This window comes from Ochotona curzoniae, unplaced genomic scaffold (genome assembly GCF_017591425.1).
Source record: "Ochotona curzoniae isolate NIBS_2020 unplaced genomic scaffold, NIBS_Ocur_1.0 contig_2318, whole genome shotgun sequence".
NCBI lineage: Eukaryota > Metazoa > Chordata > Mammalia > Lagomorpha > Ochotonidae > Ochotona > Ochotona curzoniae.
In genome coordinates this window covers 11,731,369-11,756,983 of record NW_024465419.1, presented here as the reverse complement: position 1 = coordinate 11,756,983, position 25,615 = coordinate 11,731,369, and the positions used below count along the sequence as shown (strand labels likewise).

At 46.1% G+C, this 25,615-nt stretch overlaps 1 protein-coding gene across 2 annotated transcripts in view; it reads right to left on the bottom strand.

The window, feature by feature from the left end:
- Positions 1-509: 509 nt before the first annotated feature.
- Positions 510-25,615, bottom strand: part of POP1 (POP1 homolog, ribonuclease P/MRP subunit) — a 28,585-nt gene continuing 3,479 nt past the window's right edge. Inside the window, exons 3-16 of one of the 2 annotated variants that reach the window (XM_040972633.1) lie at positions 25,179-25,354; positions 22,578-22,826; positions 21,028-21,115; positions 20,402-20,589; positions 18,988-19,241; positions 18,785-18,878; positions 16,125-16,236; positions 15,364-15,496; positions 14,985-15,067; positions 12,923-13,038; positions 11,703-11,894; positions 10,357-10,511; positions 3,936-4,271; positions 510-2,202 (exon numbers count right to left, since the gene is read on the bottom strand). In XM_040972633.1, the coding sequence (XP_040828567.1) occupies positions 1,566-2,202; positions 3,936-4,271; positions 10,357-10,511; positions 11,703-11,894; positions 12,923-13,038; positions 14,985-15,067; positions 15,364-15,496; positions 16,125-16,236; positions 18,785-18,878; positions 18,988-19,241; positions 20,402-20,589; positions 21,028-21,115; positions 22,578-22,826; positions 25,179-25,354 (2,813 nt within the window). In that variant the 3' untranslated portion in view covers positions 510-1,565. The remainder of the gene's footprint in view (positions 2,203-3,935; positions 4,272-10,356; positions 10,512-11,702; positions 11,895-12,922; positions 13,039-14,984; positions 15,068-15,363; positions 15,497-16,124; positions 16,237-18,784; positions 18,879-18,987; positions 19,242-20,401; positions 20,590-21,027; positions 21,116-22,577; positions 22,827-25,178; positions 25,355-25,615) is intronic. The other variant, XM_040972634.1, reaches the window with a different exon arrangement.

The following is a 25,615-nucleotide window of genomic DNA, read 5'->3' as shown; positions in this document are numbered from 1 at the left end:
GCCAGGCCCAGATGAGTGCTGGACCAAGTAAAGCGACGATACTACACAAGCCGCTGGGACTTCATCACTGAGCAAGCTGAACTGAGATAAAAGGCCTTACAGCCCAGAAAATAAACGAGGGTAAGCCAGTTAATCGGGTCACAGCTCGATTCTACTTACAGCATCTCATTTGGGTTGGACTCCAAGACATCCAGTGGCATAGAGAAGGGAAGCCAGCCATGTTATTGGCCTGGAGCACTTTTTGCCAACCCCAAGTGTGGTTCCATCCTTCCACAACTTGACACCCTCACGGACTTTTTCTCCCAAATGCTACTGCAAGCCATCCCCCTCCTGCCCAGATGTTCACATGAAGTAATGCTTAACTGCACACTTAGAGCACTCAGATACTGCTGCAGGTGTATGTCAGGCAAGAGACCAAAGGTGCGAGGCAGACAATGAGGAGTCTTAACAAGTTCAAGGGGAAGGCATATGATGAAAAAAACAGACTTCAAAGACATGTTTGCACTCAATGAACTTCTTTTAATTTCATTTCCCTGTGAATAGCTTGAAGTACCTTTGTATGTGGCCACAGAAAGTTGAAGAGCCACTGAATTTACCACAGGGGGAGGGGAACCAACAAGCCCACTTACTCCCAAGTAACAGGAGGAGCCCTCTTTTATATCCTGCTCAGGCTCCCAGTGGCCAATGGGATTGCACTGGTGCTGAAAAGCAGCTGGTGGTTCTGGTTGTCGCCTTGAGGAGGTAGCCATGGGGCTGCACAGCCACACTGCCCACTACGGGCTCCTGACAACCAACGCCGAGATCCTCTGCGGCGACCAAGATGATTTAGAAAACAGTGTGCACCATTATCTATAATGCACATGATTACATAGAAGGTTCCAGAAGTCCTTTCAGAAGCAAATGTTTAGCTTTGTTGAACTTAGCTCTCCCCCCCACCCCAAAAAAATCAATATTAATGTAGCAGTTTGAACAACTGGGGAAATCCTAGGATTATATGTTTGTCAATGTTAGAAGGTTGAAGGGTCCCACTTGCACCATGAGTAAGCCTACCTGGGAACTGGACAAAGGTTCTGAGCCTGCCCACTGCAGGAGAGGACGGAGCGTGGCCCACAGCATGTGGGCACACTCCTGATGACTACAGTCTCCTGTTCTGGAACAATCCAATCCTTAAACAGTTACTACTGCGGATCACATGACCAACAAGGTTTTTTGAAAAGACCGACAGCCCTTTGTTCCTAACAAATCAAAGGAGACCAAGAAAGACAGGGTGCTAGTGACTTTCCATGAGGATCACACAGATGAAGAAATGAGAACACAAGGGCTTTTGGTCAAGCATGCCCAGTAACTCCACAGCATGTGAACAAAGACAAGCAGAGCTGCACACCCATGAGATTACTGGGACTGACTAAGCGTTTTGTCCTTTGCATAATACATCAATTTAAGTCATGTTTCCAAGACACTTCACATGATTTCTTTCCCCCAAACAGAGGATGGAGAAAGCTGGAATCTCCAATGGGACTTAGCCAAAGTTACCATCTACTCCTTGCTGGCCTGGGACCCCACCTTCAGACCTCAATGGCAATGTGTGCAAACCGGTACTGCGGGGAGGCGGGGGGCCTCAACAGCACCAGGCCCCGCTGGGCTGCCGGCTGGCAGGTCAGCATGTGCAACAAGCCCGTCAAGCTGATGAACCCCAGGGCCTCCCCACAGCCCACGGCCATGGAGAAATCTCCCTGCGTGACAAAGCCCAAGAGAGGCCTGGAGCAGTGTGCAGTCACTGCTGGGAGAGGGCCTGACCACAACCCCCGGGTTGGGGCTTTCGGCTCGGTCACAGGCTCCCCTGCAGCCAGGTCCACGGCCGTGGCCTGTCCCCCGTGCTTCCTCTGTTGACGCTTCAGGTTCTTGCTTCTGAACGGGTCGCTGTGCTTGGGTTCCTGGGGCCCGCAGTAGTGGCGATCCTGATGGAGCTGCAGCAAATCCTCCCGAGCTGGGACACAGACCATGCTGTGTGGCTCAGGGCTGCCCTTCCGGAGCAGGGCCAAGCTCACCCACACCAAGGCCCTGGGGAAACGGGCCAAAATGGACAGGCAGGCCTCCCTTGTCAGCTTCTCCTGGCATCTCCCATGAGCCCGCTGGGATGCCCGGCCGTCCTCAGAACCGGGCCTGCACCAGGCCGAGAGCTGCTTTAGTAATTTTCTACTCCTACATGAAAGTCAAAGACAAAAAAAAAAGTTAAAGCCACATAAGAAAAAAAAAAATCTGTCATTAGAAAATGAGACAATGCTAGTGTTGACTAGTTTTTCTATTGTACATGGGAAAGCATCAGAACTATGATCTTATAGATTTATTTTACTTGACAGTCAGAGCTACAGAAAGAGGGAGTAAGAGATAGAGAGATCTTCCATCTGCTGGTTCGCTCTCCAAACGGCCGCATCGGTCAGCGCTGGGCTGGTCCAAAGCTGGGAGCCCAGAGCTTCTTGCAAGTCTCCTATGTGGATGCAAGGCTCCAAGGCTTTGAGCCACTCTCTGCTGCCTTCCCAGGTGCATTAGCAAGGAGCTGGATCAGAAGTGGAGCAGCAAGAACTTGAACCAGTGCCCACAAGGGATGCCAGCACCACAGCAGAGGATTAGCTAGCTCGCCACAATGCCGCGTCTTACAATTGTTTCAAAAATCAAAAATGTATACTAATACATTTATGTAATGACTGTTAATTTGGCCACTATCCTGAAACTAAAGGACTAAGGAATGAAGACACTGCAGGCTCAGAAAAGGAAGATATGGGGACAGGCCTTAGGGCTGCCAGCACAGCAGAACAGGAACAAAAGGAGCGAATGATTCAGGGAGCAGAAACTCAGGGCAGAAGGATATGACTCTAGGAGGTGATTGTTCAGAAACGTAAGAAGGATGAGTGCTTTGGGCCCAGCACGATAGCATAGTGGTTAAAGTTCTCGCCTTGCATGCACCAAGATCCCATATGGTTGCCGGTTCTAATCTCAGTGGCCCTGCTTCCCATCCACCTGCCTGCTTGTGGCCTGGGAAAGCAGTTGATGATGGCCCAAAGTCTTGGGACCCTGCACCTGCATGGGAGACCTGGAAGAGCTCCTGGCTCCTGGCTTCAGATTGGCTCAGCTCTGGCCATGGTGGTCACTTGGGGAGTGAACCATTGGATGGAAGATCTTCCTCTCTGTTATATCTGCCCTTCAAATAAAAAAATAAATAAATCTTAAAAAAAAAAAGGATGAGTGCAACTCGAGGTTTGGGGTTGACATTGTGGCATAGCCAGTTAAGTTGCTGCCTAATTACGCAGCATCCCATGCAAGCACCAGTTCATGTTCTGGCAGCACTTGGGAAAGCAGAAGATGGCCCAGGTGCTTGGGGGCCTGTGTACCCATGAGCTAGACTTAGAGGAAGCTCCTGGCTCCTGGCTTCAGCCTGGCCTAGACCTGGTATTTTGGCCAACTGAGGGATAAACCAGCAGATGGAAGATCTCTCTCTGCATATCTGCCTTTCAAATTAAAAAAAAATTAACCTTAAAAAAAAATGACCCCCTGGGGCACAGAATCCAGGGTGGTGGCAGAGCAGAGCAGCCCCCAGCACGCCTGAGAGCAGCACCCCTCCACCCGGTGGTCTGGGGGCTGGGGTCGCTGAGCTGGCACAGAAGTTATCCAATCTGGTGCTTCAGTGCCCAGGGCACTTGCCAAGGTCCCTTAGTAAGCAGAGACTAAAAAAAGGGGGATGCCTAGGATCTGGCCCCGCTTCACCTGGCATCACCTGCCCCCATGTCAGAGACTGGCCACCTGCTTCCCTGGACTTGCCCTTCCAGGAGGTCCACAGGCTCACAGGAGTACCGGGGAGAACATGGCTGTCCTGGCGCTGCTTGCTCCGTACTAAAATCAATGACCCAAAAATGTGTTTGGAGGTGGCCTGCACTTACCTAAGGACACAAAGCTGAGTGCCAGAGGCAGCGATGCAGACCGCACTGAGAGCAGGGTCCCCGGTCCTCCTGGGCCCCGAGTGGGCCTGACACTCTGTCAGCATCATTTCCTCCGGCACCCCAGGTGGTGGAGAAGCTCGCTCAGACTCGGCAGCAGCACACACCACATCACGGCCCAGTGAGGTGCTCTCCTGGCCATCTGGAGACCAACTGATCCACGATTCATCCTGAGTGCAGATTCTTGACTCCCAGTCTCGAGCCAGCTGTTCCCAGGGACAGCAGAAAGGGGCCAGGGTACCCAGCTTAACGTAGTTGGGCCGTTTGGCAGGAGGGCGTCTAAGGAAAAACATAGAGAAAAACCTGTTTTGCAAGAGTAGACAGTTATAATGATCATGGCCACCATAATGCATCTTTTGTTTATAATGCACTCATGTGCATGCACATGTGTGCTCACACGTGCGTGCACACACACACACACACACACACACCCCTTTCCAAGAAATTAGGATGAGGTACACAAAGCTCTACTGATCCAGCTCTTATGCTGTCCTCCATGCTTGCCAGATGACCCTTCCACAGAGTGGTAGCTCCATGTGGCTTCAAACAATTTCGCCCAACTCCTTCGTGGCTTCCACAGAGCAGTGGACAGCATATCCAGATGCACACGGAGGATATGCAGTTCACTGGAGCCTGCAGAGGACAGCTGGTACCATATCAGAGGACAGAGGACAGAACAAATCAGTCAACTAGCCCAGCAAAGAGTTGGCAGTGAATACCTGGGCAAACAGAGATTCTAAGGTGGACTACGTCAGCCAGTGGATTTGGGAGAGTTCATGGTGACTGGACTGGCAAGACCAGCAGCAATACAGAACTGGTGAACTATCAAAACACTTGAGCAGTGCCCTCGGAGTGTGCCCCACATCAGGGACCCTGGGATGGTTGGAAGGCTGGATGTGGCTTCTCCCAGTCTCTCTTCCCCTCATACAGGATACAGGAAGGAAAGAATGTCAAAACAACAGTCTCACTCACTTTCCTCTAGCCCTTGACCTTTCGCACCTTAATCAAATATGTAAAAAGCATCAAACACAAATTTATACAATTAAAAAAAATTTTAGCCAAGCAAACACCAGGCCTGAGAGGTGTAAGTCAGCGGTGCCCGAGGAATATACAATGTCCCTCTACACTGACAATGTTGGGCTCAAAGTGACATCACATTCTCTCTCAGTTTTTTTTGCGGGGGGCGGGGGGAGGTTAGGGTATTTTCTCTCACTTTAAAAAGAAACATTTTCCAGCCCAGCACGGTGGCCTAGTGGCTAAAGTCCTCGCCTTGAACACACCAGGATCCCATATAGGTGCTGGTTCTAATCCCAGAAGCCCTGCTTCCCATCCACCTCCCTGCTTGTGGCCTGGGAAAGCAGTCAAGGACAGCCCAAAGCCTTGGAACCCGCCACCCGTGTGGGAGACCCAGAAGAGCTCCTGGCTCCTGGCTTCAGATTGGTGCAGCACCAGCCACTACAGTCACTTGGGGAGTAAACCATCAGACAGAAGATCTTCCTCTGTCTCTCCTCCTCTCTGTTATATCTGCCTTTCAAATAAAAAATAAATAAATCTTAAAAAAAAATAGAAAAGAAACATATTCACAGCCCCCCCTTTTCTCTCTCTCTCTCTCTCACACACACACTCACAGCGAGATCCTTTCAATGGTCACTGTCCATAAGGATAACACAGCCAAGAGGTTGGACCAGCATCAAAGCCAGTAGCCAGAAACTTACAATCAATACATAGGCAGGCAAACACAAAGAGAAAAAGAAGCAAAAGAAATAAATGAAAGGGGCCAGAATCATGGCTTAGTGGGTTAAGCCTCTGTCAGTGGCGCCCACATCCATTTGCATGCCAGCTTCTCCCTAGTGGACATCCTTTTGAGTCCTAGCTGCTCTACTTTCAATCCAGCTCCCCGTTTACAGTCTGGGAAAGCACCAGGAGATGGTTCAAGCCCTTGGGACCCTGCATCCATGTGGGAGACCTGGCAGAAGCTCCTGGCTCCCTGCTTTGGGCTGGCCCAGCTTCAGCAATTGCAGCCATTTGGGGAGTGAACCAGCAGATGAAGATTTCTCTGTTTTCCTTTCTCTCTATAAATATGCCTTTCCAACAAAAATAAATGAAACTTTAAAAAAGAAACAAGTGGGCAATTTACACACACACACACACACACAAACAACACGGTGACAAATATTCAAGCTCACTAGTAACCAAGTATCAACAGACACATGCTCTTCTTACCAGCTCAGTCAACATGAAAAGAATGGCAGTATGCTATGTGGGTACGTTTGAGAAGACAGGCACTCCCAAAGCTGTGGGTGAAATGCACTGATGGGGTAGTGGTCTACTGAAAACAGACCATGCGTTCTGGCTTTTTTCACTTTCCGGGGATCCGCCAGCATCTGTCCTTCCTCGCCCCTTCGGCTCCTCACCAGTGCTGACTGTGTCTTTCTCCACCCTCTGCTACGGTGCAAAGGCTCATGCATTAACAGTACCACAGGGTGAGGGTTTAATCCAAGTATGGTGGGAGCAGTGAGTGGGCGATCCACAGGGCACTGGTTAGGAGGCAGGTAGTTCTAGAGAGAGGGTGGCTACAAGTGCTTGAGTCAGGCCTAGCTGCTCTCTGCTCCCTGCTCACCAGGTCATCACCTATACTGTCTTGGGAACTCTGCCAGCAAGAATTCCACCATCAGATGGTGAACTCATTTAGTCACCCAGCCTTGGACTGGGAACTTTCAGAATAGTGAGTTGAAACAGCCACTTCATAATTAGTCTATCTTAGGTATTTCAGTATAATAACCAAAATAAGCTGAATGACATACAGGCCAAGGGTCTAGGGTTGGGGAGCTGGCCTCCTGATATGCCCAAACCCTTCCTTCTTCCTCCTAAAGACCCCAGTGTCCCAGAAACACAGGATATCACCCATCTTCTATCAGCTTCCCAGGTCCCCATTCACCTGCCTCACTGCCTCTCCTTGCCCTATCACAGCCCTTCTTCTCTTTCCTGGTGGCCTCAGCATCCACATTGATCACCTTTCAAATACCCTCATCTACCAGTACTTCACATTTTTTCTTCATCTCAGGCATCCACTCTTCCAGTCAGACCTCAGGTTTGGATACTGCTAACACCTGCTCCACCTTGGTCTCAGAGGCTACCTCCACTCACTCACCCACTCTAACTCCTCAACCACTGGAGTCCCCTATTCATTTATACCACCATGTCCTCACTCTGCCACCTCTCCTCTCTTTCAGCTCAGAGTCCACAGTTCACATTAACAGCCATCCCTCACTCACACCCTCAACTCCCTTCCACCTGGCAAAGCCCATTCCAACTCTTGGGCACGCTGTGCCAGCAGCTGTGAGCACACAGCTGGGGAAGGGGAACCACACACAGGAGTCCTGGACAGTCTAACTTTACAAACACAAAACTCCAGTGGACGCTCCTCTCTCAGACATCTTTTAGACTTCTCCAGTCAATTTAATCTGCCACTCTCCCAGAAAACTGATGGTAACCATTCCTTAAATCCCCATCAGACTCTCTCCTCTTGACCCTAGCTGCCCACATGGCCTACTGCTCACAGAGACAACCACCCTTAGGAGAGTGCTAACCAACCTCCCCAGCACCACCCAACTCACCTAAATCCACGTGCCCACTTCAGTCCATCTTCTAGCTTACCAAATGCAAAGCAGAACCCAGTCCCAGCCGATGCCACTCTGTTTCACAGCAGAGCCCACCCCGTCCTCCCTATTCAAGAGCTCTGCTCTTACATTTCAGCCTCCTTCTCCTTTCCTCAATCATCCACATCAGCCCTGCAACAGAAAGTCCACGAGGGCAGGTACCTCAGTCCCAATGTAGTCCCAAAAGCAGTGCTGGACACACAGTATGATCTAAATAAATGTGGGTTGGAGAAATGAAGAAATCAGACAAACAGGGAAAGATGTACCTAGAAAGATGTTCACAGAAGCATAGAGCCAAACACTGGAAATAACCTAAAAGCCCACCAATTAACACGAATACGTCCAACACTGCAATCCTATGCAACCGCTTCAAGTTCTACTCTGGGCAAGAGCTGGCAGGCTATGACTCACACACCAAATCTGGCCTGTTATGTCTTTGCACAACCCACAAGCTAAGAATAGCTTTTACATTTTTAAATGACTGAGAAAAACCAAAGGATAATCTTTCATGACACATGAAAATTATATGGAATTCAAACTTGAGCGTCCATAAATAAAGTGTGACTGGAACACAGCCATACTCATTTGTTGCTGTCATTTGTGGTTGCTTTCATGTCACAACAGCGGAGCTGAGTAGTTGCCATGGAGACCAAGGAGTCCACAAAACCAAAAATACGTATTATCTGGCCCCTTCACCAACAAAGTTTTAACACTTGGTTCAGAGTCATATTTACTGATACAGGAAGACTATCCATAATATATTGCTAAATGAAAAACATGGCTTTCAAAACGGCAAAGTACAATCTTGGGAAAATCTCAATGGTGAGAGGGATTATTGTCAAATATTATTTAAGAAACACATAGAAGACTCTTGACTCCATTCCAGGGGACACAAGGACACCCGACACACGTCCTGCCCTCAAAGAGCTGGTAAGGCAGTAGACTGCATCACCATCCATTCACACATTCACAGACGTCCATCACTCGGCAAGCGGTCTGCAAGCCAGGCGTGCCTGTCTCTAACTGCAGCAGTAAGCAGGAAAACATGACTTTGCCCTCAAGGAGCTCACACTTAACATTCAATTATTCATTCATTTCTTCTTTTTTTTTTTAAGATTTATTTTGTTTTTATTGCGAAGTCAGATACACAGAGAGGAAAAGAGAGGAAGATCTTCATTCCCCAAGCGGCTGCAATGGCTGAAGTTGAGCTGATCCAAAGCCGGGAGCCAGGAGCCTCTTCCAGGTCTCCCACGCGGGTGCAGTGTCCCAAGGCTTTGGGCTGTCCTCGACTGTTTTCCCAGGCCACAGGCAGGGAGCTGGATGGGAAGCAGGGCTGCTGGGATTAGAACCAGCAGCCATATGGGATCCCAGAGCGTGCGAGGCTAGGACTTAGCCACTAAGCCACTGCACCGGGCCCTATACATTAGTTTCAAAGGCAACAAATAAAAGGTATTAAGGACTACTGAGCACAAGGCACAGGCTTGACCCTGCAGATACCATAAGAAACAAGAGAAAACGAGTAAGTTCGTGCTTCCAGGACCCTACCAACTATTTAGTAGAAAATGCAGGCTCCCCAGGATGGTACACAGCCCACAATCAAAAGGAAATAAAGCCACTTACTGGCCCACCTCCGGTGGAAACAAGAAAGGTCTAGATGGATACATACTGAAACATAAAAATTATGCTTGTCTCTAGATGGCAGGACTACACTAGTACTTCCAAATCTCATTAACATCTTACAGCTTTCCATTATTTCTACAATCGGATTTTTTAAAACACATTTTGCATTTGGAAGGGTGGGGGATGTTTAATAGCGTGGATCTATTAACCAGCACCTGACACTGTCCAGGGTTTTGGTACACTCTTCATAATCAATGTAAACAAATAACCAAGAGACTCAATGAAACTGTTAGACATGTCTAGACAATGGGATGCTGGAGCGTCTGACATTGTCTGTATCAGCAATGTCAGGGTACACTTAAATAACAGACTGATAGACTTATGACTGCTTATGAAGCACTATACTACTGTAATAACATGGGGAAAATCAGTTGGGGCGTGAAAATTTGGGGAGAGGTAGGGAAATCCCAGACCCTATTGAATTGTACCATAAAACTCAAAATTTAGAGCCTAGCATGGTAGCCAGCTGAAGTCCTCACCTTACATGCACCAGGATCCCACATGGGCACCTGTTCTAATCCCCTGCAGCCCCACTTCCTATCCAGCTCTCTGTGACCTGGGAAAGCAGTTGAGGAGAGCCCAAAGCTCCTCTACCCACGTGGGAGAACCAAAACAGGCTCCGGGCTCCTGGCTTAGTATCGGCACAAATCCAGTAGTTGCGGCCGCTTGGGTGAATCAACAGACAGAAGATCTTTATCTCTGTCTTTCCTACTCTCATATTTATATATCTAACTTTCCAATTCAAATAAAATAAATTTTTATTTAAAAAAACCTCAAAATGTAAAAGAAAAAAACAAATGAATAAAAAAAAGAAACCCACAAATAACCACGAGAGAAGTTTGTAACCCGGATGGGCCTATGAAACAGACAAACATAATGTAAGATAATTCCCTGACTGCAGTAATATCATCTTAATTACTTCTCAGTAAGGCCATATTCAAGAGAAAGCCTGTAGGTCCACATGATACAGTAAGAGATACTTTCCTTTTCCTTAAGTCGTGTCAAAAGAGAAGCCAGTACCGTACCTTTTGTACTTCTCCAGAAGATTCTTGGCTTGCTCTTCAGCAAAGAGGACCCCAGCAGGGGAGTCTGGGTAGTCACCGGGGATGGCGGGCGCCCTTTGGTACTGACAATGGACTGCAGCCTCTTTCAATCCTCCAACTCTTGCACCTCGGTAGATCTAAAAGAAACGCCCAGAAATCCTGTCCATTCACCAACCTCAGGTCAAACTGCTTGACTGGTATGCGGAAAATGGGAAACGAATGCTCAGCAAGAGAAGGGTCGAACACTGTAGAATAATTCATCATCAGATTCCCATATATTAAAAACAAGAGTCACCAACTAACATGGAAAGATCCTAATGCCAAGTAAATGCAGCGAATTGTAAATGCTTATTTTATACATGGAGTAGATGCAGTTACCTCAAAAAGTTTATGGAAAAATAAAAATTAACATGTGGGGAAGGCATGGAGAGGGGTTGGGGGAATCCCAGAGCCTATGAAACTGTGTCATAAAATGAAATAAAAAGAAAAAAAAATTTTAAGAAAGTAAAAATTAAGGCTATTCTGATAAAAAATTGGTTTCGAAATCCATGCAGTTTTTCATTAACACATTTTGCATGAACTTTTAAGGACACCTTGTAGTTTAAAAACATGTCAAATACATTTCTTTTATTGTAACATGCAGTTAATAAGGTTGTAACAACACATACAGTCATGACAAACACCGAAATCAGAATAATTATCTTAGCAGGGAGGGAAATGAGTTGGGAGAGGAACTTGGGGTACTTTTAACAAATCTATGATATCTCATTTCTTAAGCCAGAGGGCAGGTAAAGCTGCATGGGTATTCATTATATCACTATTTCTTTCTTTCTTAATGCTTCAAACATTTCATAATAAAAAGTTAAGTAGGATCACTTGAAAATATTCCCATCCTAAATGATTACTGAACGTCACTTGCATGAGGCATAATTGCTAAAACTTATTAACCCACTTGAATCTAACAGTCTAATATGCCTCTTACCAAAGTAACATTTAAACTAGAAAAAAAATTTTCATAAAAAATTTACCTGCAGTTGATTAAGACAGGAGCAAATGGTTAAATAAACATTTTAAAAACAAAAACATTATATGGCTTACATCTACAAATATTAAGTTGTCTGCTTTTGAATTAGAGAGCAGGTTTCATGTTCATGCATCCCAAATCCACAGTATCCAGCCCAGTTTATTCACGATAACCTGCAGCTAGGACTATAGCCCTAAGGGCAGACACGTCCCGCTCGATTTCTAAGCTGTGTACATCATCTGGAAGGTTTTCACTGGCGATGTGTTGTCAATGCTGCAACCGTGAGTCATAAACAGGAACTTACGAATGGGATCCAGAAAGCCATGCCCCAGCCCTTGGGGGACAGGACATCCCAGCCGCTTCCCCAGCCCAGCCGGTCTTCACCAGTCACTTTTCCTGGCTGCTGTATCAACAGTATAGGGATCTTGGATTCCCAGGGACCTAAAACCAGCTGTGACCCAGGCACCAGCAATTCACTTCTCATCCGGTTTAGATCCTAAAGTGGAAGAAAATAATTCAAGACAAACAACCCTAGTCTTCTGGGAGACTTTACTCAACCTCCTCTACATTCAGCTTCAGAAAGTTAATTAAATGTTCCTCTAGAACATTCTGAATATACATTAGTCATTTAAGCACACAGTATTCTTAGAATACAGATGTACACTGTACTTCACAAAAGTCATGGAAAAATGAATTTTTTTAGTGCCCAAAAAATTTAAATTGATGCACACAAGGAGGTTGTCAAAAATTCATGAAAAATACATATTATGACAAAAAGATCCATGGGTTTCAAGAAATTTTCAAGTTAGAATAAACATATTTTTCCATGAGCTTTTTGAAGTTCCCTAGCGTACCAATGGTAATACATTAATTCTGCTAATCTTATCTAACAAGACTAATTTATTATTTTGGTACTCTGACCCTACATTTAAGATTCATTGTCATGCAATAAAAGGCACAGTTTAATCACATTTTCTTGGGGCCAGTGCTGAGATGCAGCAGGCTAAGCTACCAGTCTCACACATTGCTGCTCAAGTCCAGCCGCTCCACTTCTGCCTTGGCTCCCTGCTTATCTGCCTGGGAAAGCAGCAGACAACGGCTGCCACCCATGTGGGAGATCCAGACAGAGCTCCAGGCTCCTGGATTCAGCCTGGTCAAGAACCAGCTATGGCGGCCAAATGGGGAGTAAAGCAATGAATGGAAACTATTTCTCTGTCTTCCCTTCTCTCTGTGACTCTGCCTTTCAAATAAATAAATACATCTTCTTTAAAATGACAACTTCTCAATGGCACAAGACTTGAAAACTACTCTCTTTCTAGAGATCATTTTTCCCTAAGAACAGTAAACAAACTTCAATATGCAAAATGGATAAGGGATCAATAAGCTGTTTGAGAATAAACTGAAGCTTGGCAGGAGGGGGTCTGTAACATAAGAAACAACTCTGGTGGTCCTTGAATGATGACATTTCACCTGTCATTCAAGACGCTCCCAGAAATCCTTACACTGTTAGTTACTGTTAGTTACCTGATCCGAGATTTTATTCTCTGTGACACTCTTACAGATATCTTGGTCCCAGATAAAGCTATGCGTACACTCCACAGGCACACCCTCCAGGAGCAGCTGTCTAACTTTCTCATTATCTAAGAGGGAAAAGAAACAGCCTTCAAACCACATCCTTTCTATAAATCAAGTTAGAACTCTAGATGCCGCTAGCAGACAAACCTTTTGTGCTACAAAACATTGTTTTCTAGGCATTTACTTAACTTCTTTGAAGAAATTACTTCATAAGCAGTTAGAACATTTGATCTAATTGCGTATCAAGCGGCAATGGCTCTGGCGTGTTTTCCTGGGTAGTTTTTCATGTGTAAGATGTAAATATCACAACATTAAACAGCTTCTAAGTAACTGCAGCTTAATCAACAGCTCTTAGCCGTCACTGGAGAGGCAAACAATTGCTCTGCAACACAGCACATTATAAACTCAACCCAGATCTTAACCATCAGCTTCAGGGTGCATTCCTTCACTCATGGCTCAACGGTGGTAAAGGACAGACAGCACTCCTCTTCTTATGCCCTACACCTCAAATCTCTGATAACTCATTTTTATAGAACCATTTATCTCATTTATATAAAACATTATGTTTTTCGCTTCTTTAAAGTGTGCATATTTTGTAAAGCCGATTGCTTCAACCCTTTAAACAAGTCTTACGATACTAGAAGTACTCTAGTGGAGAAGACAGGGATATGGATAAGAATTTGTAAAAGCTTATTTTTTTAAAGAAAGAAAAAAAGAGAGAGGGAGGGAGAGAGGGAAGGAGAAAGAAAAAAGAAAAGGAAAGAAAGAAAGAAGCAAGGAAGGAAGAAAAGAGAAAGAGAAAGAAAGAAAGAAGTAAGGGGGAAAGAAGGCAGACCGTGCACAAGTTTTGGCAAGGGTTCAAAAGGCCCAGCTAGAAAGGTCACTTAATGCACACACCTGTGTGGGTCTGATGGCTGGGGAAAAAATGAGTTGGAAGTGATTGGGAGAACAACATTGGAGAAAACTCAACTAATGGAAAGATCAGATGCTGGCTGCTGTTGATGCCTTCGGCGCTCTGCTCTTTCTCCTCAGTCGCTGTCCAGGGCAGTGAACGCCACATACAGGAAGGCAGACCGGAAGGCATGCCAGAGAACCAGCTCTCAGACCACTAGGACACAGAGCATCTTCCAAGGACTAATCAAAGTACATGTCTAGCCTTCGTTATGAAATGTCTTTTGGGATGTCAAATTTGTCATTATCATTTCCATATTGATCCCTTAAAAAGTTAGTTCTTTATGTAGCTCACGTGTCAAATAAAATACTTCTTCAAAGAAGTTGTATGAAACAGGTTTTCATCAGATATCAAGTTAACAAGATAGCGCATTTTTACAGTAGCAGTTATGTCATGTTTTTCAAGACAAACTTTAATTTTCCTTGAAATGATTCACATTAAAACAAAGCCTTAGAGAGGATTTAATACATAAATGCTTCATTTCAAAACAGGATCTGGGGTAGCAAGAGAAACTGAGTAGTTTAAGTACAGCTTTAAGACATTGAGGAGAGTCAACAATTAATGGTGTAATAGAGGCTACAATTTTTAGGGCTGCACCAGATCACACTGCATTAAAACAGAGACAACTGATTAAAGTCCTGGGCTCCATAATTAACTAACTTACTTGTACATCTTCAAACTCCGCTCTCCTCCAGTCCACCTTTTATGTGAAGTTCTCACGGTAATTAACTTAATGCCCTTTTAAGAAGCCAGTAAGCCACACGTAGAGAAGTTAAACACACATACGCACGCACACACATGCGCCCCAAGTTGTGACAGTACACACATGTGCTTTTTCTCCAAAAATTCACTAGGTAATTATAAGGACTCTTCCCATAAATCAAATGAGAATAAATACAAGCAGACATTATCACAACTGCTATAAATTCCAGATCAGATTGAAGATTTCAGCCAGCCCCGACCTACCAGCCTAATACCACCCCAGCCAAACCACTGTCTGTTCCCTCTCAAGCCAGACTGACACTTCAGCACCTGGGATGGCCTTGCCAGGATTCGAACCTGGATCATCTGTATGGTCAGACAGAGGCTTCCACTGAGCACAAGACCAGCTGCGGGTGCAGATCCCTTCCTCACAATGAACACTGAACCGCCAGCAACTTCCAGAGAATCCAGTTTTCAGAGTCATGTCTTACTAGATACTAGAAAGTATTGAACTCAGGGGGGAAAAAAAAAACCCATACACAACAGAGAACTGCAGAGCTCCATGTAACTCAGCTGGAAGACACTTGCACACAAACTGTTCTCTGACCCCGACACCTTCTAAGTCAGATAGAGTCCCCTGAAGGTTCATAGATGAAACTACAACAGAGGTGAGCAAGGAAGAAAATTCATCTAGTGGGATGGGACTCCTCAGAATCAGCAGGAAAACATGGGATGCTCAAGAACTTTACCTTGGCAATTTTCTGGACTGGATAAAGCTTTGGTCCTCTTCTGAGGCATAGTTATTCGAGGATCCCCAATCGTCAATCCCAGAATGGTACCTGCTGGAATTTCCGCTGGTGATGATACTCCTTTAGCAAAAAAGAACCAAAAGCCCAAACTTAAGAGTAATTCGCCATATACATATAATTAGGTATAACCACCATCTAAGACTCTGGCACCCCAGAAGCTCTGGTTTAACCCCAGCTACTCTACTTTGCCTGGGAAAGCACTGAAGCACGGCCCACCATCTGGACTCTATCGTGTAGGAGACCTGGCCTGGCTCCTGGCTTTGGTCTGGTTCGGCCTCGCCACTGTGGTCATTTTGGAAGTGAACCAGCAAGCTGAAGATCTCTTCTTTGTTAACTCTCCGTTGCAAATAAATTTTTTTAAATCTTTAAAAGAAATACTCCTCTTGGATTATTTTAAAACATGTACTCCTTATCCCCCAATCAGTACTTGCACAGAATAAATCAAACATTCTTGAAAAGAAAATCTTCTTGGAAAAAACTCATTAGCTTTAAAAAGGTTGTTCTAACAGCTCACTTGCTTGTGGTTCCATAAACAAACACTAACAGTCACTCCCCGAGGTCGGCCCCTCTCTGACTTGCCTCTCTTGCTGTGCGCTCACACACCCCAGCCAGTGCAGCAGCTGCGCTCCGTGTCACCTCCCCCTGCTCCATGCCTCCTGAGGACACCCAGGGACCGCACCCCCCATACCTCCCAATAATTCAAAAATCGCTTCTTGTCTGCGATGCAGGGACAGGCTATCAGGGTTCTTACAGGCCTCCATCCACCAGCGGTGGGGCGTCTCCCCTGTGCCCTCTTCCTCCTGAAAAACAAGAACACCTGCTCACTAGAGCATCAGGAGACTAGACACCCAGTCTGACATGGCTGCGATCTCTTTCCTGTGGGGGAGAATGAGTGCTTTACAGCAGGAAGCAGAAAAGATGCCACCATGTTTAGGACAGTAATTAATGCCAGACTACTTTTTCAACTAGAAACAAGGCTGTAACATTAGACTTCTCCCGGACTACCCACACCAAGTACTCATTCTCCTTTATCTTTATTGGAAAAGCAGATATACAGAGAGGAGGAGAGACAGAGAGCAAGATCTTCTATCCGATGATTCACTCTCCAAGTGATCTCAACAGCTGGAGCTGCGCCAATTCGGAGCCAGGAGCCAGGAGCTCTTCCAGGTCTCCCACACAGGTGCAGGAACCCAAGGCTTTGGGCCGTCCTTGACCGCTTTCCCAGGTCAGAAGCAGGAAGCTGGATAGGAAGCAGGGCTGCTGGGATTAGAACCGGCGCCCATATGGGATCCTGGCATGTTCAAGGCGAGGACTTTGGCCGCTAAGCCACCACGTCGGGCCCAGACTCATTCTTGTGAGCACAAGACGGACAAGCCAGGCTCCGAGCTTCTCCCTCCTAATCTCCAACTTCATTACCTCCAGTTGAAGCAATGAAATATTCCTCACCAAAGGCAAATTCCAAAGTCTTTGTACCAAAGTAAACTGATCTTTTAATTTCATTTTTCCATGAGCCTATTAAAGTTTTCCTATTACTGCCACAGTATTCCCGCAAATGTCTAATGAAACGTACAAGTATTTCAGGTACATGCTTTTACAGACAGAATTAAGAATTGAGCTCAGCTTCAAGCCCAGCACGGTCTTCACGCCACAACTCAGTCAGTACTGTGGAGCACCTTTTCCGGGCCAGGCCCTGAGTGCTGGTCACAAGATGAGGATCTCCGCCCGTCTGAAGCTCACGCAGATGTTCTGCAGATACAGATGCAGCTGCGTGGATGGACTGAGGAGACAGGTGGGCTGTCCCGAAAACACCACAAGGGATACCTTCACTTGGGAGATCAGGAGGGGGCCCTGGAAGGAAACGACAGACTGGACCTTGAAGAACAAGGAAGGATAAACCAAGCAGAGCCTGCCTGCAGGCAGGAAACAACAGGAAATGCCAAGACTCCAGAGGAGATGACAAGTGACACATTCTAGAACCTGAGGGGCCAATGTGGTAAGGTCTAAAAGCTCTGAGGAGGCAACCGGGCACAGCAGAAGGCACGAGGCCATCCAGGTTAAGGGCTCTAGAGTTCATCTCAAATACAATGAGCGGTTATGCAAAATTTCTAATCAGAAACATAACATGGTTGCGTTGTTAAAACATCACTGCCTATACATGTGGTTTTCTCATAGCATGCATTTTTCATGAATTTTTTATGATCCCTTGTATATATAATTTTCAAAAAATTTTAGACCATTTTCCACAAACTTTGTCAAGTTCTTTGTGCCTGTGTCAAACCTGTGACAGGCACAGCATTGAAAAGCTAATCACAGACCCAGCGGTGTGGCCTAGCAGCTAAAGTCCTCGCCTTGAACACACCGGGATCCCATATGGTCACTGGTTCTAATCTCGACAGTCCCGCTTCCCATCTAGCTCCCTGCTTGTGGCCTGGGAAAGCAGTCAAGGACAGCCCAAAGCCTTGGGTTCCTGCACCTGTATGGGAGACCTGGAAGAGGATCCTGGATCCTAGCTTCAATCAGCATAGCACCGGCCATTGTGCTCACTTGGGGAGTGAATCATTGGATGGAAGATTTTTCTGTCTCTCTTCCTGTCTGTATATTTGACTTTCCAATAAAAATAAAATAAATCTTCAAAAAAAAAAAAAAAGAAGAAGGCAGGAAAACAAACAGATCTGAACTCCTGGTGCGATTCCTACTCTAGCCTCTCCCTACACTGCACCAGGGATGGGGAGCCTTTTTCTGGCCAAGTCCATTTAGATGTTTATATCATCTGTATGCTGTACCAAAACTGCCCACCTAAAAATTGATCTGCTACATACATTTATTGAATTCCAAGTCATGACTGCGCATGCCTCACCAGGGCCAGTGATTACCAAAAATCTTACACTCCCCCACCCCCAACAATGGCTGCCAAACTACACACTGATGTAGTACTCACAAATGCATCAAGAAAACCATAACTAACACAAGACTTCACAGTCGGGACCAATGTGGTGGCCTAGTGGCTAGAGTCATCATCTTGCACACCCTGGGATCCCACATGGGCACCAGTGTGCATTCCAGCGGCCCCACTTCCCATCCAGCTCCCTGCTTGTGGCCTGGGAAAGCAGTCGAGGAAGGCCCAAAGCCTTGGGACCCTTATACCCTCTTGGGAGGCCAGAAGAAGCTCCTGGCTCCTGGCTTCAGTTCAGCTCAGCTCTAGCCATTGCAGTCACTTTGGAAGTGAATCAGTGGATGGAAGATCTTCCTTTCAGTCTTTCCTCCCCTCTGTATATCTGCCTTTCCAATAAAAAGAAATAAAAATCTTAAAGGAAAAAAAAAAAAAGACCTCACAGCCACAACTCTTACAGTGTGAACAGCAGCAGCCTTCAGGGCCTCGGTCAGCACGGCATGGGAAAGTGGACCAATCAGCCGGAACCTGTTCATCTCCATCGTCAAGTCGCTGGAAGACAAAAAGGTCTTGGGAAAAATTCCATCATGCCCAGCGTTGTGCCACCAGCGCCAACGGACTGCTCCCTGGAAGCGCTCAGCGTGAACTCACACGATCATACCTCACCAGAATGCCTGTGGCGGGGGAGACCCAGGAGCGCGGCTGGTGGGGGGCTCTGGTTCCATCACCAGCCACTTTTTTAATTGGTCCAGCCATCTCCCCATCATCTCGTCTTTTTCTTTTCTTTCCATTTCTCTCCTTGGACAGTTGAGTTTGGTTCTTCTCCTGAGATGGTGTTGAGAGCAGGCTGGGAACGTCCACAGCAAGCCTGGGTTCTACACACTGGCACACCGTTTTTATCTCCTCTAAGATATCCTATGGATAGACACAAACATGTACTTTCCCTACACCATTCCATGTCATTTAATTTTCTGCATCTCTTTAAAAAAATTCTCATGTTCACAATCCCTTCACAAATTAAATTCATCACCATCAAAAAAATCTCAAGGTCAATATTATGAAAGCAGTGTGATCAGTTTTGCAAAATCAAGCCTAAAGAGAAAACTGAAAAATCTGCTATATAAAAGCAGTAATTATCAAAACTGTGTTAAACATCATCAGATTCACCCAAAACAGCTTTCTACATCAAACTGGCTCTAGCAAACAGATACCAGAGAATCAATCCAAGGATGGTGGAAGCATTAATCAAATAGAGTAGCCCAAATAACTAGCATAACGTGTTTGATTTTCATTTGTACACTTCTATTTATGACCTATTAAAACATGAAGTCAGGAGTTGCCCCATTTGGTAAGATGAATGAATGGCAGAGATCTAAACCATGGTATGAATGCTGATAAAGGTGTCAGTTTCACTGTATATCTTGAATACTCCATCTATCAATTTTTATAAAAAAAAATTTTTTTTTAAAGATTTATTTTTATTATTTTTTCATTGGAAAGGCGGATATACAGAGAGGAGAGACAGAGAGGAAGATCCTCCGTCCGATGATTCACTCCCCAAGTAGCGCAACGGGCCGATACTATGCCGATCCGAAGCCAGGAGCCTCTTCCGGGTCTCCCACACGGGTGCAGGGTCCCAAAGCTTTGGGCCGTCCTCGACTGCTTTCCCAGGCCACAGACAGGGAGCTGGAAGGGAAGCGGGGCTGCCGGGATTAGAACCGGCGCCCATATGGGATCCCGGCGTGCAAGGCAAGGACCTTAACCACTTGCGCCACCGCGCCGGGCCCTATAAAAAAATTTTTAACAACATTGTGTGTGTGTTCCCCCCAGGACTGTGATGCTAAGATCCCAGCTGAAGACCTGGGATTTTATCCAGTGTCAGTGCATCTTCAAGTTCCCCCAGCCTGCAAACGCATCAACGAAATATTCTGGCCTCCTTCCAGGATACTGTCTCCTTCAGGATCCACACAACTTCCCCTCTGTGCTCTAACACAAAACTGTCTTACATCCACACCATTTATGTTCTTCTGGTACTGACTTCGAACAGGTCAGGTAAGCCGGCCCAGAGGCGATACCTGTTTCAGAGATGGATGAAGCCAGATCCACAACTGCCGACACGTGGCAAGGTCACCGGGGCTCATCTCTGATTTCCAAATGAATGTAGCAGGCCCAAGCACCTGTCTGGGATATTTATTTGCCCGGTAAAGCAGGAGGCTTCCCTGGCGCTTTCCGGATAAGCAGTGAACTGCTGCAAAGGTGAGTCCTGCCACAAACAAAAGCAAAATTGCATGATCTCCAAGGAATCGGAGAACATCCTGAGACCCACACTGCCGTCCACTGTCCCCACAGCAGGCAAGGCTTTGCTGGGGTCACTGCTTGGAGGAAAGCCTGGCACCCTGAGTTCTCAACAAATACTAAGAAGTGGGTGAGAATCAGATGCATTAACTTAATGAGGGTTTGAAGCTTCTTCCCAACTAAGGAAGAATCTTCATCAGTCCGTCAGAGTACCGACTCTCCTACCTTACCCTTGGCGATGCTACACACGATTCACATCCACCCCAACTTTTCTTAATGTGTTCTCTGGGAACAAGAACTATCTTACCTGTTTTTAATCTATTTGAAGTTCTGAAATACTTCCAGCAGATATTTGTTCATGAGATGAGTAGATCACAAAATATAGGACCCAGCTGGGAATGATTACCTGTGTCCACGCTACACATTTGAGAAAGCGCCTTTAGAATTTCTTCCTCTTTGCCCTTCAACTCCAAACAACAGTAGTAGGATAAATCCTGCATAAATGAAGACACATAATTAAATACTTAAGAATGCACCTCCAGAAAACTTCCAAAGCCACATCAGAAACTCTCTAGAAGCACAAAGCAGAGCAAACCGCTGAAGCAAGCTTCTCAGTAAGGGAGAACCTGAGACCCATCCCCCCCCATTACATCAGCAAACATTCTTGGGCTAACCTGAACTGAAATCAAGATGATTCTGCACTTAACCAAGATTGCACTTAATTAAGATTTAATCTGCATCTAGCTCCCAATCAAAAGGGTGTAGAAACCACAGCTTCCCCGGCGGGCATTAGCCTAGCAGATTAGCTGTCTGCCTCCAACATTGGAATATCTGGGAGTGGTACTCATGCTGGGCTCTACATTCCAGCTCCCTGCTAATGCAGACCCTGCGAGGCAGCAGTGATGGCTCACGCTCATCATGTCAGCGCTCCCAACAACCTAAGCAGCCAGGTCCCATCTGCTCTTACACAAGAAACACTGAGAGCAGAGATCGCTACCTGCACAAAGCCAGGAGCAGCCTTCCTGCTCCTCCACTAGACATGCCTGCTTATCGTACTGTTTACTCTTCCCTGACAATCATGCACTTCACTTAAAAATTTTTTAAAGTTTTAAGTTTTGATTCTTTTTTAATTTATTTTTATTGGAAAGGCGGATATACAGAGAGGAAGAGAGACAGAGAGGAAGATCTTCCATCTGATGATGCACTCTCCAAGCGGCTGCCAATGGCTGGAGCTGCAATGATCCAAAGCCAGGAGACAAGAGCTTCTTCCGAGTCTCCTACACGAGTGCACGGTCCTAAGGCTTTGGTCCATCCTTCACTGCTTTCCCAGGCCACAAGCAGGGAACTGGATGGGAAGTGGAGCTGCCAGGATTAGAACTGGTGCCCATATGGGATCCTAGGGCATGCAAGGTGAGGACTCTAGCCACTAGGCTATCGCACTGGGCCCTCCCTAATAATTTTATTAATGTCATTCTCACCCGCTAACTTTGGGCTGCTTTAACTCAGTGTTTGGCCAAGTGCCTCAGGCTCAGTAGTTATTTATAAATAGACAACCTGGGCTGTCGTGTGCAAGGATGAATTCTTCACTTGGGACACCCTAAGCCCATGTCAGAGTGCCTGCTTTGTGCCCCAACTATTATGCAACCTGCTAAGGCACACTGGCAGGTAGCAGAAAATGGCTCAAGGATCAAGTATCAAGGTCCTCCAGATCTCCATGGGACACCCAAATGGGGTTCTTGGCTCCCTGCTTCTGCCTAGCTCCAACCTGGCTGCTGTAGGCATTTGCAAATGGAAGGTTCTCTCTCTCTCTTTCCCTCTGTTCCAATCAAATGAAAATTTAAAAACTTGAAAGCTTACAAAATAATGGTTAATAACCTCATAGACTTGGCTTTTGCATATCACAAACTATTCTTAAAAGCTAAACTGGGAAGAGAGGAAAGGCTACAGCAAACGCACCTGCAGGAGACAGCGGCTCGTCATGGCCCGGTAGCAGGCCCTGTGGCTCTTCCCCGTCGGCCTGTCGCCCAGGCAGTAGCCCCACTTCTTGACCATGTGAAACCGCTTGGCGTGCCAGATGTGAGTCTCCAACCACCTGTTCTTCTTTTGTCTACGGTTAAATTCCAGCACCCGGTTTATGTGACATCTTCGCGCTTTGTGGCATTTGGTTTTCGAGTGTTCTTTTTTCTGATGTACAGCTTTCTCCGCCTATGGTTTCACAAACAGAAACAGATCCCAGTTTGTCAGCATCTTGGAGCAAAATTCAATGTCAAGCATGCAAACACTCAACTTTTGAATAAGTGGAATACTTGCAAGACTTTATTAAGCTTGATTAATTTTCCAGCTTGATCTAAAGTAGACACAATGTAAAGCGTGTATTTTAGTCAGGCAAACCTAAAAAGGAAGCAGTTTTATCACTAATCATGTGGACTCTGACTAGAATACTTGTAAAAGGGTCAACACAGCAGCAGACCTTAATGTGACTATTATCGTTAGAGCACAAGAGAGAATAAATCAAAGGCTTCTTGCTGCTTTAGCCTGTAACACTTTAACAAAAAAATTAAGACCAAAAATACAACAGTAAGAAAGTCCATGGAGTGTATTTCAATTAGGCCATACAGACAAGCACCAGCAGCTTGAAACAGCTCTTCCAGGAAATCTACAAAGTAAAAAATACAAGTTATTTTTCACTCTCAATCTCTCCTATAGCTAAGCTAAATTTTTATAGGGAAAATATTTTTTCTTATTGGTTTCTGAGCCACTTAAGAATAGAAGTTTGGGGGCCCGGCACGATGGCATAGTGATTAAGGTCCTCGCCTTGCACGCCCCAGCATCCCATATGGGCACCAGTTCTAATCCCGCCAGCCCCGCTTCCCATCCAGCTCCCTGCCTGTGGCCTGGGAAAGCAGCCGAGGATGGCCCAAAGCTTTGGGTCCCTGCACCTGCGTGGGAGGCCTGGAAGAGGCTCCTGGCTTCGGATTGGCTCAGCTCCAGCCGTTGTGGCCGCTTGGGGAGTGAATCATCAGAAGGAAGATCTTCCTCTCTGTCTCTCCTCTCTGTATATCCGCCTTTCCAATAAAAATAAAATAAATCTTAAAAAAAAAAAAAGAATAGAAACTTGGGCCCGGCAAAATGACTCAGTGGCCAAATCCTCACCTTGCAAAAGCCAAGATCCCATATGGGCACTGGTTTGTGTACCGGGTGCTCTGCTTCCCATCCAGCTCCCTGTTTATGGCATGGGAAATAAGCACAGGTTGACCCGAAAGCTTGGGACCCTGCACTCACATGCCAGACCCGGAAAAAGCTCCTGGCTTCAGATCAGTTCAGCTCTGGCCACAATGACCATTTGGGGAGTAAAGCAGTGAAGAGAAAATTTTTTTGTCTCTCCTTTCCATAAATCTGATCTGCCTTTCCAATGAAAATAATCATTTTTTTCAAAAATTCCGAATCAACAGAAGTGAGTAGCAGGGTAAGGTAGGCATTTGGCACTGTGGTTACCATGCCATGTAGGAGGCCTGGTATGATAGTATAGCAGTTAAGGTCCTCGCCTTGAACACATCAGGATCCCATATGGGTGCTGGTTCTAATCCCGGCGGCCCTGTTTCCCATCCAGCTCCCTGCTTGTGGCCTGGGAAAGCAGTCAAGGATGACCCAAAGCCTTGGGACCCTGCACCCGAGTGGGAGACCCAGAGGAAGTTCCTGGCTCCTGGTTTTGGATAGGTGCAGTTCCAGCCGTTACAGCTGCTTGGGGAGTAACCCATCAGATGGATGATCTTCCTGTCTCTCCTCCTCTCTGTATATCTGACTTTCCAATAAAAGTAAATAAATCTTAAAGAAAAGAAAAAAAGATGCCACATAGGATGCCAGGGTTTGAGTCCCGACTCTGTTTTCAATCCAACGTCCCGCTGATGAACATGACAGGACAGCAGGTAATGATTCAAGTACTGAGGTCCCTGCAACCGTACGGAAGACCTGGAAGAATACGGGCTTGAGGTTTCAGCCTATCTCTTCCCTTCAAATAAAATATAAAAAAAATAAATGTGTTGTGCTATATGTTCAGTTCCATTGGGCAGGGGGGGAAAAAAAGGCAGGGCTAGCTTAAATAGTCACCAGAATTTTGGTGAAATCAAAACAAAATTAGACTTATATAAAAAAAACCAAAAGCAAGTTCAAGTTTTCAACTCTAATAAAGAAGGCAAAAGGTAGGCATGAATGATGTACTTTTTTCCTTCTAACCTCAAACTTCTAACCACATCTCTAATCACAGAAACGAAAGCACTAATCTGGTAAGAGGGGCATAATTTTAGTTTAAACGTATAAAAGACAGGGGGTTCCAAATGATGCATCGAACATCAGCTGTCAGTAAATGTGCTTGAGAGTCACAAGGGAGGGACTGAATGACATCTGCATCAAACACGCCACCTCTGCCACCACTACCATCACAAGAGCACGCCGCCACATGCTTTGTTGTGGCTCTCAGGGAAGCTCTATCAGGCCAAGTACTTCTCCATTTCTTCCAGCATCTCCAACCTGCACACTGATACCAAGTACAACTCCCACCTCTTTCTGCGCCATCTCCTGTAACCGTCGAGGAAGGCGGCGGACATTGTGGCTCATGGCTCTCCGTCTCATGTGCCGGGGTAGGGTCTGGAAGACCAGCGAATTAGAAGATTTCTGGGTCACGGCTTTTAGCATAGCACTGATTTCAGCAGCCCGTGCCTGGGCAAAAGTAGAAGCTGTTGAAGACAAGCAGAGGATCGCTGAAAACAAGTCCTGAATCCACGTTGTTCTTCTTGGTGGATTTCAGAAGGGAGCCAGATTAGAAGTACAGAAGCTCGCAAGTCCCCCACCACCCCAAACCCTTTTAGAAGAATGCCAACGGCAGTTCTGGCTGAGCTGCAACACTACACAAGTATTATCTGCAGAACGGTTTAATTTTCCAGCAAGAATTCAGGCTTACTTGTTATAATCAGGAGAAAAAATTTTCAGAGCTGGCA